Below are 16,638 nucleotides of genomic sequence, written 5' to 3'. Positions count from 1 at the left end.
TAAGAGTCTGCAAAACACCTTTACACAGTCTTTAATTTGATCTTCAGCACAACTATGTGAGATAGCTAAGGAAGGGATTGTAGTTCCCAGTTCACAGATAAGCATACAAATTTAGAGAAGTGAATTGTCCCAGGTCATAGAACCAGTAACTGATGAAGACAGGACTTGAACCCAGGTCTTTAGACTCCAAATCTACATTGCCACCTAAAGTATATACTTAATACAGTTTTACCAAAAATTAGTCCTCAATCCCCTTCACCCTAAAATAACTTTATATTTCTTCATGCCCTTTTTAATCTAACAGTATATAAATGTTTTACATAATCCTCATCATCACGTATATACAATTTTAGTTTCTACTTAGATTTTTCCTTTATCCACAGTCATCTTATTTATTCTTTTAATGATTCTATAGAAACTCATGAAGTTGCTGTACCATGATATGCCATTATTTACACATCCATTCCCATGTTTAGATTACCTCTAGTTTTCCACTTGTGACTAATGCTGCTATAAAACACTCTTGCACATAGGGCTTTTCTTCTCTCTTGAATTATTTCCTTAGGATGAACTTCCAGAAGGAAGATTATGGGTTAGAGGGCATTGATACTTTTATGACTCTTGTTATGCTTGCCAGATTGCCTTCAAAAAAAAGATTGAACCTATTTACTCACTCAATTACATTAAAGGAGACTGAAGCAGTGCTCTTGCTACAGTATTTCTTCTGCCTTTCAGAATAGGTAATTGATGTCTCCTGCATGATGGGCTCTTAGGAAGTGATTTTCTTTTTCTCTATCACAGATGACTCCAGGCGAGATTAAATTCTCTGTTCACGTGGAGTCTGTCCTGAATCGTGTACCTCAGCCGGAGTACCGCCAGCTTCTGGTTGAAGCCATCCTTGTCCTCACCATGATGGCAGACATTGAAATTCATAGTATTGGAAGCATCATTGCTGTGGAAAAAATAGTGCATATTGCCAATGACTTGTTTCTTCAAGAACAGGTAGGCAAACCTGTTGTTTTCTCAAAGAGGAATGTCTGATACTAACCTGGCTGCATTCAGAGCTCTTCAAGAAGCCAAGGTCACTTTCTTGTGTCCTCTTCCTCATAGCTCTTTTCTAGGCCCCCTTCGTAGTGGCTCTGAGCTCTATCTGTAAAAGAAGTAAGCTGCGGGATGACCTCTGTCTTTTACCATGAGTTTTGTGGTTGTGTTACATGGTAAAGTTGCCTGGAACTCAGGAGACTTTTATGCTTTTCGTCATATTTCAGACTACTTTTATCACACTACTTTTTGTAGCGATAAGGACTTAATAAGAAACTATTGGGTGGTATATCCTTTCTGGACTATTAAGGAAAAGAGAAGATTTGATTTTGGTTTTGTTTTGGTTTTGCTTTTCTCTCTTACCTGTAGGAAAATATTAAAGTGAAACTTTTAATTCTACATTTCCTTATTTTCTTAATAAATCTTATTGCAGGAAATTAAGCACATTTTAAAAATGCAAACTATTGAAAGCTTTCCAAAGGTTTCCTAGATTAAGAGTAGGAACACATAAAGTGAAGGACATGCACTGCTGTAAATAGAACAGTCTCCAAAACATGTAATCAGTGTTTCATTCTATTAGGCCCTGGGGGGGAATGCAAAGGAAATTAGAAGTTTCTCTAGGACTTTTCAAGGATTTTCTAGGACAGTCCTAATTTTAAATATTCTGATTGCTCTTAGTTCGTTGTAGCAGAAAATGTGATCCCTTTTAGGCATAGACTCTAGATTGGAAAGCTTGAGGTCTATTTGAATTAAGTCGACTTAGATAGAAATAATGATGAAATGCAAGATAAAATAATACATGCTGAAATCAGTGGTACTAGAAGGATTCAGACCAAAGTCCCTCTAGGGTGATTTGTAAGTATTAACATTTGACTCTTTAACAAACACAACTCTAATTACCTATTATATTTAACTTTCAAAAATTCGAAACAATTAATGCTTTAAAAATAATTTCATGTGATTTTAGGCTCTAGTGAAAAATGCATATATAGAAACTCATAGTCACCATTTTGTGCATAACCCTGATCCCTTCCTGTCTAAACAGCCTAAGATCCAACTAGTTGGTGATGGGGAGGAGGCTCTGAGTTATTCTAATCAGGACTTTAATTAGTAGGATTAGTAATTTTTCCTTTCCCCTGTGTTCTCCCACCCTTAAAAACCAAACAGAAAACCCTCGGCGCAGATGATACCATGTTGGCAAAGGATTCTGCATCTGGCATCTGTACTCTTCTGTATGACAGTGCACCCAGTGGCAGGTTTGGCACCATGACCTACCTCTCCAAGGCAGCTGCCACCTACGTGCAGGAGTTCCTGCCTCACAGCATCTGTGCCATGCAGTGAGGCCTCTAGGCCCTGGCTGCTGGGAGCCTTTTGACAGCTGGCTCCTGCCTCATTGTGCATGGAACTGAAATGTGATGGCCTGATCACTCCCAACCATGCCCCTTTCCAACCCATCCCTCCCAAGAAGAGCGAACTTTTCTGATAAACTAACTGGTGTAGAAGATGTGAACCCTTGCCTGGAGGCATCTGCTCACCCAGGCTTTTCAGTGCGGGCCTTAATTCTTTCATGGTTCATAAAAGTTTGCATGTGTTTTTATTCTCTAGATCTGTTACAAACTTAGTTTTCTAACTCCTGTTTGGGGAGCAGGTGTTAATAATAACTTATTCCTAAAGTTTGATTTTTCTTATGTTTGGTTCATTGTGTGAATGAGTGGTGGGTGCTTTGGAACATTATTTCAAGTGAGTAAACCCTAAATTGTTGGACTTTATGCTGCTATAAATTGGAAATATCTATCCTAAGTGCCTTTTCTTGGGAAAAGAGTACCAGATCATGGTTTTCTTCTTTACTCACATGCTGCCTCACACTGAATGATGAACTCCTTTCTGTGCAGAACTTACTGTCTCTGCTTTTGCCTTCTCTATATCGGCACACATAATTCTTACTCTCCCTTTGGTGAAATATCAAAAAAATGCAAGTGCAGTGTGTATATTTAAGGATTTCAGTATTAACACTTAAAATCACATTTTATGAAGATTGCTGGTACTCAAAGATGTATTTGTAGTAGAAAATGCAGAATAACCCAGAGAAATGGAGCCAGGAGCCCAATTCCAGAAAGGAGGGGGGCAGAAGAGAAGATGTCTGGGTAGAGTCTTACACCTAGGGAACAGAGAAGGAATTAGAGATGGGTTAGTGCCCTGAAGAGAGCCTTGTACACTAATCCATGGCTCTGAAGAGAGGGCCAGCACACAACACAGAGAATAATCGAAGCCTCTGTCTTTGGCGAACAGGAATATAGCAGTCCAGTCTATAGCTGCTTTACTGAGCACTCTTTCTTTGTGCTCACCTGGTCTCTGTCTCACTCACCTATTCACTCTCTATAGCATCCATCCCCTCTAACTCCCTGCCCTCCTATCTACTTTTAAACTCATTCACTTACATTTTTACTTCCTGATTCTAGTGTTCATATCTATGTATATCTTGATATCTGCAGGCATGTATCTGTCTCTCGTAAACACCTGCATTTGTATGTGTGTCTAAGCATACGTGGGAATTTTTCTGAATGTTAAGTAGTTTTGACATGTCTGTATATCTATCTTTATCTACATTTGACAAACTGAGTTAAGTATGTAAATATGAGTGTTGTGTGTGGGAGAGGGGTGTGACTATGGCCTTAGGCTGACACGCAAAAGATAGTGGAGAATTCCTTGAGTCCTCTTTCCTAGTCTCATGTTTAGGTAGCCCAGTGAAGAATGCTTCTCCTAACTTTCTGTCTTAGTCAGTTCCAGGCCACTATAACAAAATACCATAGAAAGGGTGGCTTAAAGAGCAAACATTTATTTCTCACAGTTCTGAAGGCTGAGAGATATAAGATCAAAGTACCAGCAGATTCAGTGTCTGGTGAGGGCCCTCTTTCTGGTTTGTAGATAGCTGCCTTCTTGCTGTATCCTCACATGGCACAGAGAGAGTCAGCTCTCGGCTCTTCCTCTTTTTCTCAGGGCACTAATCCTACCATGGGGACTCTACCTGATTACCTCCCAAAGGCTCCCACCTCCAAATACCTTCACACTGGGGATTAAGGCTTCAAGATATGAATTTTGGAGGGATGCGAACATTCAGTCCATAGCATTTTCCTTTTCCTGTCAAGACTCTACTAATTTCCCTGTTTGCACTCAGATAACTTCCTACTTCAATCCCCTATTTTCCTTCAGATTTTTTCAGGTTTTTCTCCAAGAATGGGGATGTGGGACTCTCTAAATAACTGTAACAGAACCAGTGACAATATTATGAGTACACATGAATAAATGAGCATAGTAGGGTGATAGAAAACAGATAGTGGAAACATAGAAAGGATGGCCAAACTTTTCAGTACCTCTTTTATAGGAAATGGAAACACACAGTAAGTAGCTTTCTGATTACGTGATTTTCTGGTCACATATAAAGAAAATTTACACCCTGTTCTGAAACTATCTTTTCACTAGCTGCAAATGTACCCCAGTCACAGAGAGTACATCTGGAGTGGCACAGTTGAAAGCCACCACTCCCTCCCACAGAGATTTACCTGAACTGACCCTGATGGCTACATTTCTCTGGGTTTATGAAGTTATCTATCACTATGCTTCCCATACACAGCTACTTCACTTTTAAAGCAACTGTTTAGAAATCTTGATTCATATTTTGTTCATTTTAAGCATGTGGTACTAAAAAAACAACATTGGACACTTTTTAAGCACTTATGTTTTGAAAATAGAATAAAAAATTAGAATTTCCAATTAAATCATGTCTGGTGCCAATGTGCAAAACTTTATATGTGTTTCTGTGATTGGAGTTTATTTCATGGCTCTATTTTACATACTCTAATTATGCAGTACAGTCAAAGCTCATAACTGGGTCAAAGTAGAATAATATTAACACATAAATCATATATTATACATTATATAATATGGTATGTAATATATGTAAAGAAATGCAGTTTTATCATTCAAGTGCATGACTGCTCAAACTAGGCTCACTGAATTCAAACTAGCTTATTGACATCTGTCGGGAACCTGTTCTGATGAATGAATAAGACTAATTTTTGGTCAGCATTATAATTGTATGCAGGTGGTGCTCCTGCACAACTGGAGGGTACCTAAAAACAGTTCGTTCTCCTAAGTGTTATAAATATTCAGCAGAATCTTGTTCTGCTACTCATTAGCCTTTTGCGTAACAAGAGAGGGTTTATCCAGCAAGGATGAACAGCCTCTGCAGTACCATCCTGGTTAATTAGGTTATACTACATTCTGAGAATTTTATGCAGCTGATGGGTCCAAAGTTATTCTTACTCTGACCCTTTTCTACTTACCAAATACCTAGTACCTGTACTAATGCAATGGAGATAAATATAGTGTCTTCCACATTTAGTCTTCATTTCCTATTAAACTTGAGTGACCTTAGGTCTTGGTTTGCCCAGGACAGTCCCCGTTTATGCCTGTTGTCCTGGCATAATTATTAATAGCACTCTCTGTCACTCAAAAGTGTCCCAGTTTGAATGGTATGGTCACCCTCTATTTAGCAGAAGTCTGATTTCTTTTAAGGCTAGGCCTAAAAGCAAAGGACCTGTTCTCAAACCAGTAACAGTACTTTTGCAGTAGCGGTATGTGAGTGAGGATAACAATGGGGTGGAGACTTTCCCCCAAATTAAGGAATATTTGGCATAATAGCTCTTAAAACAAATGATAATCAATATTTGAGTGCTTACCAAATGCCAGACATTGTTATACAGGCACTTGGTATGGACCATCTTATTCTGTTTTCACAGTCACCATGTGAGTTAGTTACTGTTGTAATCCCCATCTTCCATATGAGGGAACTGAGGCGCTAAGCATTATAAGCAAATTGTTGAAAATCAGACAGCCAGAAAGTGGTAGAGCTGGGATCTGAGCCCAAGCAGTTTGACTCTATAGAGTTCACATTCTCAACAATGACACTCTCCAAGGAAAAGACATTAGGAAGTGATGTGAAAACAAGGGTCAGTTGGTTCACTACAGTTGAGATATCAGTGGGCATATTGTAAAATGCACAAAGAAGGTGGCCAGAGGGGCGGTGACTTCTTAATGTGTTTGCTTTCCGTTCTGCCTGCTTCTGCCAGCAAGTGAAGGCAGAGGAGATCATCAAAAGAAGTGGCATAGCCCATCCTGACCTTGCTGGTTCAAAAACTACCTTTAGCAAAAATGGCTAAGGAAAGTGAGGCCAGGAACTTGTCCAGGGTCACCACACTAGTAAACTTTGGAGCCAAGATTCAACCTATTTCCTCGGACTTCAAGTCCTCTGACTGCAAAGCTGGTGCTTTGAGAAAGGTTTTCTTCCCAAGTTAAGGATCATATGGGTATTAAGCTTGTGGAAAGTTGAGGTTGGGACCTGTGGCATGGTTTGTGCTCTATCTTAATCATGAATAAGTGTGCAGCCTCCCTGTGGGATTTGCTGTTGCAGATCCTTGTGCAACAATTTATCTTTTTCCATAGTTGAATCATCTTGCCACATTGTATGCCAAATGAGGATACTGTTTCCAGTTTAAAAGCAATGCTCCCCATGTTGAAGTGTTCAGCTACCTGTTGCTAGAACTGAAAGAACACATGGAAAAATCAATTTTCACATCAAACAGAGTCCAGATTTTAGAGTCTCAGTTGGCCAGTCTGTATCCTGCCCTCTTCCTCCACTGTCTATCCATGAAAGCCCTTGACAAGTCCTGTTTCCTCCTTATATTGCCAACTTGTCATGATCTCACCTTTTAGTCAACTCCTACAGCCCCATAGACTCCTTCCCCTCTGTAAACATGTGCATTTCTCTCTTATTCTAAAAAATATTCCTGGGCTCTGACATCCCCCTAGGTTGATATACTATAATAATGCCTTCCTTTCACAATCAAATTTCTTCAAAAAGGAAGTTACACTTGACAGCATTGGCTTCACTCATTAACCCCTTGCAATCTGGCTTCCTCCCTTGCCTCGTGTGTTTTTCATAGAGCACCAGTGAACCCCTAATGGCAAAAGGGGTTTCTGACCCTTTTGCAATACATGACATTGTTACTACCTCTCCCTTCTTGTAACCCTCTCATCCCTTGATTTCTGTGAAACTGTACTAGTTCTCACCCAACTATTCCTTTTTTTGTCTCCTTTTTGGCATCTTTCTCTCCCAACTCCCGCAAACGGCATTCCTCCAAATCACTCTCTTCTTCCTAGCTCAAAGATTCTCACCATGGCGTGGGGCAGGTTTTAAAAAGTGACATGATCTGATTTACATTTTTTAAGAAGCTCACTCTGCGGCTACAAAAAGAATGGATTGTAAGTCAACAAGAGTGGAAGTAGAAGCCAGCTAGGTGTTGCAGGAAGTCCAAGTGAGAGATGACAGTGCCAGGACTGGGGTGGCGGCAGTGCAGAGGAGAGAAGTGGAGGTAGTTAAGACACGTCTTGGAGGTGAAACCAATGGAAATTGATGGATTAGATTTGGGAGTGAGAGAAAAGGAGGGAATACAAATAACTCCCAGGTTTCTGGCTTAGGCAACTGGATAGACGTTGGTATCTCTACTGAGCTATGAAAGATGGGGAAGGGGTGGCAAAGACTTGGATAGGAAAATCAGGAGTTTGGTTTGAAAATGTTAAGTTAGATATGATGATTAGACATCGCAGCGGAGACAGCCATGTTCCCTTGACTATCTCAACCACTGTTGTGACTTTAGCTATCTCTTATCTATGTGGGGAAATAAACTGGGTTAAGCACCTGCCCTACCGTCTGAGTTCTTCCTTCTCATTTCCCTCTTCCTTATATTGATACTGCTGGCCTTCTCTTCAAACAGACTTTAAGAATTTTCAATAACTCTTCTCCATCTGCTCTCACCAATATTCAAGTACTAGTAGTAAGGAAGTCCTGTTGAACCTACCCTGTGCATTGTTTCTCCCTCTCTGTTTCCATTGCCCCTACCCTCCCTAGTTTACATCATCATCGCTTTGGAATTCCCTGGCGGTCCAGTGGTTAGGACTCCATGCTTCCACTGCAGGGGGCATGAGTTCTAACCCTGGTCAGGATCCCGCATGCCACGCGGCACAGCCAAAAGAAAAAAAGAAGAACAAAAAAACAAAACAAAACCATAAATGATCATTATTTCTTATCTGATCCATTGCAGCACTCTCACTGCCTGTAGTCTTTCAATAGCTAATCTTCCCTACACACTACTACTGTAGAAATCTTTTAAGATTTCTGTTTAAATGTCTCCCCATTTCCCACAGGATGAAGTCTATTCTCTTTAGTCTAGTATTCAAAACACTTCATGAGCCAGCCCCTTCAACTAAACTAGCCTAGAAATGTTCTCCTTTTTCTTTTTGCTTATGCTGTTGATTCTAGTCAGCATGCCCTCCCCTGGCTCCCTTCTTCACCAGGTAAAATCCCATCTATCCACTAGGACCCTCTCAGATGTCACTGAATAAGAACCCTAGTTGCCATTTACTAAGTACCAGTTATTAAGTACTTAATGCTTGGTTATTAAACAAGCATCCTACATTCATTATCTGACTCTGCTTCTTGTGTATCCGTCTCATCTACAAGAATGCAAATTCACTGAGAGCAGAGATCAGACTGTAATTCATCTTGAGGATTGAATCCTCAGCTGTACTGTACACTTAGTTGATGTCAGATAAAGTTTGATGAATGATTGAATGATGGCAGAACTTTGAGCTAGTTGCTATGGGAAGATGCAAAAGAAGCATGAGAGCTTACATTCTAGCTAAAGAAACACATCACAGGAGAAAAAAAAAATCCAGAATACTAAGTATTGAGGGGATACTAAATGGAGGGTTGAACAAAGTTAGATTTAACACAGAGTCATCCTGGAGGAATCAAGTTTATATAGCAAAGGGAATGTTCAAAAACTTCAGTGTCAGGCAGACCTGGTTTTGAATTCCTGCTTTTCTGTTTGTGTGTGTGACTTTGAACAGTTATTTTCTCTAAACTGCATCTGTAAAATGGGTGTATTACAACCTCCTTTATAGGACTGTTGCAAGGATGAAATGAGATAGTATATCCAAGTGCATATCACAATACTCCATAACTGTTTAAAGAGTAGGGGGAAAAAAGCAAACTAGAATGTTGGATTGTCTGAGAGGTCAATTCATTTTGATGTGAGAGTTGGGGCCTTGGGCATTGGCTAGTTTGCATCAAATCATAGGGGCCCCCAGGAACCTGGAAATACTGATGGTAATTCTGAAACTGTTCCAGGATACTCTTTAATGTGAACCCTCACACTAAACCTAAAATATTTCCCTAACCCTTGTATAGCTGCAGAGAAAAAAAGGAGGGAAGGAAGAAGAGCTGCAGTTTCCAAACATCACTGAAAGTATCTGCTTACACACTTAACTCCAAGTGAATTTTCAAGGAGTGATTTGACATCATTGCTTGACTGGAATCTATGAAGCAATTTACAGAGTACCAGCCAGCATCTTGGGAAAGTGGTACCAGCTTTGCCAGAGTAAATTATTGAGATTGTTAACTCTTATATGGACATGGATAGTTAATGATGAAAAGCAGTGAACTAAGTTGCGGCACAGAATTGACTGTGTAAACTTTTCAAACAGTTTGTACCATTAATTAATCCCCCACCAAAAAGAGCCCGTCTGATGTGTTGGGTGGTGCTGGGCTCTTAGTGGCCACACTGTGTCTGTCTTTAGATATTTATATGGGTGTGTTTGCAGATTGAGACAATTCATAAAGCGTTGACGCTGATCCTTTTTTTTTTTTTTTTAGCGCTAAAACTGAAATTCGCGGCTATTTTAGTAATTAGCCCCGACTCTTCCTTCCGCTACTCAAATCCCTCGAAACTACATCTCCCAGCATGCTCTGAAGCTGGTCTGACTTCATCTCAAATGGCCCCGTAGGGCAACAATGGTTAGTTTTGACTGTGCTTATTTGTGCTATAAAATATCGATCCTAATTGGCAGTTATTTGGGCTTTTATATCTGCCGACCTCCGTTTTTGAATTGTAGTCACTAAATGTAGGGGTTCTGGCCTGAGAAGGCCCATGCATTCCTTCAATTGGATGGGGAGCAGGGACAGTGTCACCGGCGATCTCGAAACTAGGAGGGAATGTTGACCAGGGAGCACCGCTGCGGCCGATCAGAGGAGCAGGAACCGGAGCCCGGGCTGAGTCCGAAAAAAGCCGGATCCGGACGGTGGCTCCGGAACGGCTGTAAGTGGAAGATGGAGGAGCCGGAGGAACCGGCGGACGGTGGGCAGTCGCTGCCCCCGGTTTACATTTACAGTCCCGAGTATGTTAGCATGTGCGACTCCCTGGCCAAAGTCCCCAAACGGGTAAGAAAGGTTGGGATGAAAGACCGTGGGTTTTGGGGGTGTGGGTGGGGGGCCGGTGGACGGGAGGGCATTAGCAAGCGAAGAGGATACAGGGCTGGGGGAAATCTTCAGCAGAAATTTGGGCGGCTGTACCAGGTGATGGAGGAAGTGTTCCCTTAGAGAGTTTCCTGAGAGCGCAGCGGGGCGTCCAATGGACAGGTGGGGGTGGGGTGGAGGTGCGGGGGAGGGGATGGCATGGAGGGGATGGTGTCTCTACTGTCGGGGATCCCCGAAGTGGAGAAGAAGCTGCAGGAGAAAAGTGTTCCACCACCTCCGTAAGGCCCGATAGCTTTCTCCTTAGCGATTTAGATACTTTGTATCGTCTAAAGTGCTTTGTAACTGTTAAGTAAAAAGAAGGGAGGGGAGTTAAACTGTTAAGTAAAAAGAAGGGAGGGGAAGCTGCAGGAGAAAAGTGTTCCACCACCTCCGTAAGGCCCGATAGCTTTCTCCTTAGCGATTTAGATACTTTGTATCGTCTAAAGTGCTTTGTAACTGTTAAGTAAAAAGAAGGGAGGGGAGTTAAAAGTTAGTTCCTTTGTTCAGGATGATGAAGTCGATGGGATTTCTCTGAATTAAATATTTGAGACTATTTTCTGCCTTTTTTTTCTTCCTTTTTTGCTGATGTTTTTAGGCCAGTATGGTACATTCCTTGATTGAAGCATATGCACTGCATAAGCAAATGAGGTAAGTTGTGCTTGAACAGAGCCCTGAACCCAGGTGTTCATAGCCTTAACTTCCTGCTTCACAGTGGGGCTAATTAGGGAGAGAATGGTCCTTTTTTAAAAGTTTTTTGTGATTCACAGTGTTGGTAATCTGCCTGTAACCTAATAAAAGCTCTTGAAGAATTAAGAAAACTCGAAAAAAGTGCATGAAGCAGTTAAGAAATAGGACTTTATTGCTGGGAGGGAAGTATCCTAGGGATAGGTGTTTTGTGGAGGTTTCGGGGTGAGTACATTTGGGTACTAAAACCTATCTGATAGAAAAAAAGATGTTCAGCTAGGAGGTGTTCTGGTTTTGGGGTTGTTTGTTTTTTGTCTTTCCTAAGCCAGATCTGAGAGTATGGGTTCAACTTAAGACTTTTAGATACACCATTACCACCACTAAACTTTAATGATGAGCCTGGAGACAGTCAAGACCAAAGGAAACTCCTGGAACCAAGGCCATAACTCAGCACAGAGCTAAGTGCTTCTTTAAAACAAAACAAAAAAATGAACTTGCTGTTTGTCATTATAAGAGTAAATATTATAACCCTGACACTTGTAGGATTATTTGTGACATTTTCTGGCCAATTGGGTGAGCATCTGTCTATGATGGCTAGCGTGATATGCTTCATTTATCTCCCAGAAGGTAGTGTAAATTTTATCCTTATTATTAACGAAATCATTTATTGAATATCTTCTTTATGAATGTTTTTCAACTGTTTTTTAACCCATATGTTTGGTAAACAGAAAAACTACATGCTTTCCATTAAAGTTATTTAACAGTTCAAAAAATTACTTTGACAAACAAGAAATCAAAGGAAAGCAAAACTGTCTAATTTCCTTGCTGTTAAGTAGGGAGGCTTTCAGTAAGGATTTGTTAAGGAAGAGGAAGGGTATTAAAAGAGGGAGCAATTAGGGCTGGGAAACATGGTACAAGAAACTGTAAAATTTTTATTGTAATGGGCAGAGTTATCACTTCTGAGGGTGTAGACATGTTTTCTTGAAGAAGAAGCAAGACTCCTTGGATCTTGGCTATATATATTTACTTTTTGAGGCTGAGCTTGCTTGGTGATGGTAGTAGCCTGTATAACCATATTAATTGAGGAGAAACTCATGGGCATGTTCCCCTTCAGCAAGCAAAAAAAACACTAATGCCTCCCTGTGGCCTGGGTCATGCTTTTTAAACTTGAATGTGCAAATGAATCACCTTGTTAAAACACAAATTCTTTTTTTTTAATTGTATAGTTGATTTACAATCTTGCTTAGTTTCTGGTGTACAGCAAAGTGATTTAGATATATATATATTCTTTTTCATATTCTTTTCCATTATGGTTTATCACAGGATATTGAATATAGTTCCCTGTGCTATACAAAGGACCTTGTTGTCTCTCCATTTTCTATATAATAGTTTGCATCTGCTAAGCCCAAACTCCCAATCCAAAATATATGGAATGTTTCACAAATTTGAGTGTCATCCTTGCATAGGGGCCTTGCTAATCTCTGTATCATTCCAATTTTAGTATATGTGCTGCTGAAGTGAGCACTGAAGTACAAATTCTGATTCAGTAGGTCTGAGGGGAGGCTGAAATTCTGCCTTTCTAACAAGCTCCCAGGTGATGCTGCTGCTGGTCCATAGACCACCCTTTGAGTGGTGAGGGCTCGAGAGCAGTAGTGGCAGTGGCAGAGTCAGGAAGAGGATATGGGGACTAGGCAGCTAGAAGTTAGAGGTGGTTAAGTCCTGTTGTTAGCTTAGCACCCTGTATTCTCTCCGTCACTCCTGTTTTCACTTCTTGTGAACAGTGGGTTGAGAGCTTCTGAGCAAAGCCCAGTTCCAGCCTATTTGTTCCTTCTCTCCTTCCTCTCAGAGGCAGATGTGAGGGACCAATTATAGAAACTTTCACATTTTTTGGTTGCCTATTGTTTTATCCTTTAATATTAATAATAATGACAGTTATCCACAAAGCATTTTTATGTATGTTATCATTTAATCTTCACCTAAGTCCCATAAGATATCCCCACTTTATAGATGAGGAAACTGAACTACAGAACAGTCAGCTTATCTGAGGTTATAGAGCTGGTAATTAGGACGGGAAGCCAGTTCTCTGACTCCAAATTCAAAATTCACGACAATACAGCTGCCTATTAAAGTAAAAATATAGTTGAAAGGATTGTATTTGCCCAATTAGGAAAACTGATTCAAATGAAAATATCTCTTCCTACTGGTTTGTCATGAAAGTTGTAACTCACAGAGCAAAATTTGTCTAATACCTGATTATTTAACTTAAATATAATAACTCTTTTTTTTTAACCTGCCTATAAACTCAAGGGAGATATCTATCCTCTCACCCCTTTTTAATGGAGTCACCACGTAGATGTGAGGAAATGAAGACTGTATTGCAGTGGAGGAACAGAACGTGTTTATTGCTTCAGCCTCCTGGAACCAGAAGCTGGAAGTTGTATTTTTGCTCCAACTACTGGCTCCTGCTTCCAGGTTCTGGCATACTTTGGATCTGACTCACTCACCTTTCTTTGTTCCCTGTTATTATTAGGATAGTTAAGCCCAAAGTGGCCTCCATGGAGGAGATGGCCACTTTCCACACCGATGCCTATCTGCAGCATCTCCAGGAGGTCAGCCAAGAAGGAGATGATGATCATCCAGACTCCATAGAATATGGACTAGGTAAAGTCATTACTAGGCAATGATGGGAGATAGATGACCTCCATCTATAGATCATAACTACTTAATCTTTTGTAACTTGCATGATGGTCTTTAATACTTTTAAATTAACAACTAATATGTTAACCACAATATTAATTTCTTTGTTTAACCACACTCCCATATGAGTTGAGCAAAATTAATGCTGGATCAAATGGAGGAAAACCTTTCAGTTGCTTGGCACCCTAATAGCAGTGCCCAGATTGGGTCTGGCTGTATGTACACTGATTTAACTGTCCTGTGACCTTATATTTTAACTTCAGTGTATATTTATGTTCTTGCTAAGTTTGATACCTTATCTCTCATTAAACAGCTGCATTTTTAAAAACCATAAGTGGCCAATAGGATAGTCTAGAGAAACAGCATGATTTAGTAGAAGAACATTGGACTGGAGGTGTGTGTGTAGGGCGGGGGTGCAGGCTTAAGACACCAGGGGGTCCCAGACCTGGCTCTGTGTCATCACAGATATGACATATCACCTCTCAGTCCTCAGTTTCTCCATCTATAGGATGTGACTAATCTTCAAGGTTTAGTCTTTCTAGCTTTAATACTAAAGAATTCCTTCCCCGACATTGAAGGCGTTTAGCTCTCATTTGGAGCTGATGTTAGCACAATAGCTTTCTGGTAGGGTATGTTGTTGTCATACCTCAACCTACTCCTCCTAATAGGGTACTGGACCCAATTCCAATGTGTGGAGGGGGGAATTTCCCCCCACACCACCAAACAATGCTCAGGACACCAGCTTGGTGTCCTACAATTCAACTCAGTTCTGACACTCTCTACCCAGAGAGAGCATCAGATTCCACAGGTGAAGTGCTCAGTCCCACAAGACTTCTCTCCACGTCAGACATCAATTGCAAACCCAAGCTGTTACCTGTGCTCTGACTGACAGGCTGCAAATTGGAGGTTCTAGCAACCTCACCAACTCAGAATGCCAAGCACAAGTCCATGTTGTTACCTGTACTTCTGTCCGACTCTCTATAAATCAGATATTCCCATGACCCCCTCCTTGGATTTAATTAATTTGCTAGAGCGGCTCACAGAACCCAGGAAACCCATATGTTCACTAGATTACCAGTTAATCATTAAAGGATATAACTCAGGAACAGCCAGATGGAAGAGGTGCATAAAGGCAAGGTATGGGGAAAGGGCGTGGAGTTTCCATGCCCTCTCCAGGTGTGCCACTCTCCCCAAATCTCTACGTGTTCACCAACCCAGAAGCTCTCCAAACCCTCTCCTTTGGGGTTTTTATGGAGGCTTCATTACATAGGCATGAATGATTAAGTCATTGGCCAATTGGTGATTAAACTTGTTGACCTAAACAAGTAGGCTGCCAGATATTTCTCCATCAAAGATGGGTTTGTTTGGGATCAGCAGAGAATTGCAATTTGGGGTCTGCAACCATGGCAAGCCATGGCAAGGGAAGGAGAACACTTTTACAGAGAGGGAAAGGAACTTGGGAGAGCTATGGTTTAAAAAAAAAAAAAAAAAAAGAGTCCATGGCTTCTCATTGACTGAGTCCTTGCTAGGAAAGAAGAGAAGTCTTTCTTCTTGTTAAACTTGGTTATCTTTCCGGGTGTGAGAGCTCCCCCTTCTGGTCTCCTGACTATTTAATTGAAGTTTCTGTTTATTCATTTTTTACAAACTCAATCACCAGTTCCTCTCGCCTCACACAGGAGGTCAGGGGGGTGGAACTGATAGTTCCAACCCTCATAATTCTACTGGCAACCAACCCCCATCCTTAGATGTGGTCCACAAGTTACCTCATTAATATGACCAAGACACATCTATAACTCATCATTTAGGAATTCCAAGAATTTTAGGAACTCTGTGCCACAAACTGGGAAGAAATACAGTTGATCCTTAAACAGCGCATGGGTTAGGGGCACCCACCCTCCGTGCAGTCGAAAACCTGAGTATAACTTATAGTTAGCCCTCCACATCTGCAGTTGCGCATCCGCGGATTCAACCTACCGCTAATGGTGTAATACTGTAGTATTTACTGCTGAAAAAAAAATCCACCTGTAAATAGGCCTGCGCTGTTCAAACCCATGTTGTTCAAGGGTTAACTGTATATTCCTTATTATAAATCATAATATCACACCCCTCTTTTTCCAGCTTATCTTTTAACAAGCTCTTCTGATGTTTGCCTGAAGGTTATGACTGCCCAGCCACTGAAGGAATATTTGACTATGCAGCAGCTGTAGGAGGGGCTACAATCACAGCTGCCCAGTGCCTGATTGATGGAATGTGCAAAGTAGCGATCAACTGGTCCGGAGGGTGGCATCATGCAAAGAAGTAAGAAAATGACCTTTCTGCTTTCTATCTCTTTCCTTGAGTCAGTTTCTTATTTATGTAAACTCTTATGTTTATTGTATTGGCAGTTATTGAGAGATGTGGTGTGTGTGTGTGTATTACACTTTACTACGCCTTCTGAAGAGAAACAAGTAAAATAAAAGATGACATAATATAGTGGAAAGTGTACTATTGAAAGTCAGGGCACCTGGGCTTTATGCCTAGTTTTTCTACAAACTTGGCTGACTGACTTGGACAGATTAACCTCTCTCGGTCTCAGTCTCTTCATCAGGAAAATGGGCAGAGCAAAGGATATTAATCTAGATAGCTAGACAATCTCTAAATTCCTTTTAAGCTTTCTGGAAATTCCCCTGTCTTCAAGGAACTTATACTCTAGAAACATTATTAAAACTAGAATAATTAGGGAGCAACATCAATTTTGGTACCAAATGAATATATGTATGAGCTGAAGAGATTTAGCAATAGGGAGCAATTAATCATGGAAGTCT

General features: G+C 40.8%; 2 protein-coding genes and 1 pseudogene across 15 annotated transcripts in view; all 3 read left to right on the top strand.

The window, feature by feature from the left end:
* The window catches only part of PHKA1 (phosphorylase kinase regulatory subunit alpha 1), a 141,532-nt gene extending 136,715 nt beyond the window's left edge, over window positions 1-4,817 (top strand). For all 5 annotated transcript variants that reach the window (XM_082377048.1, XM_082377046.1, XM_082377045.1 and 2 more), the window contains 2 exons: window positions 802-1,002; window positions 2,209-4,817. In XM_082377048.1, the coding sequence (XP_082233174.1) occupies window positions 802-1,002; window positions 2,209-2,382 (375 nt within the window). In that variant the 3' untranslated portion in view covers window positions 2,383-4,817. The remainder of the gene's footprint in view (window positions 1-801; window positions 1,003-2,208) is intronic.
* The window catches only part of LOC309620587 (histone-binding protein RBBP4 pseudogene), a 258,370-nt pseudogene that overhangs the window by 59,484 nt on the left and 182,248 nt on the right, over window positions 1-16,638 (top strand). The gene's annotated exons all lie outside the window — the stretch shown is intronic.
* Window positions 4,928-16,638, top strand: part of HDAC8 (histone deacetylase 8) — a 244,573-nt gene continuing 232,862 nt past the window's right edge. For 6 of the 9 annotated variants that reach the window (XR_014239575.1, XM_082377328.1, XM_082377330.1 and 3 more), the window contains exons 1-4: window positions 4,928-10,378; window positions 11,049-11,101; window positions 13,668-13,798; window positions 15,991-16,132. Coding sequence is in view for 7 of the 9 variants with exons in the window: in XM_082377328.1 (XP_082233454.1) it covers window positions 10,154-10,378; window positions 11,049-11,101; window positions 13,668-13,798; window positions 15,991-16,132 (551 nt within the window). In the remaining 2 variants the exon portion in view is untranslated. The remainder of the gene's footprint in view (window positions 10,379-11,048; window positions 11,102-13,667; window positions 13,799-15,990; window positions 16,133-16,638) is intronic. The other 3 variants (XM_082377333.1, XR_014239576.1, XM_082377329.1) reach the window with 3 other exon arrangements.

The sequence above is a fragment of the Balaenoptera borealis genome (assembly GCF_965194805.1).
Source record: "Balaenoptera borealis genome assembly, chromosome: X".
In the NCBI taxonomy this organism is placed as follows: domain Eukaryota; kingdom Metazoa; phylum Chordata; class Mammalia; order Artiodactyla; family Balaenopteridae; genus Balaenoptera; species Balaenoptera borealis.
The sequence above is the reverse complement of the archived record's forward strand: the minus strand, read 5'-3'. Positions and strand labels throughout refer to the sequence as shown.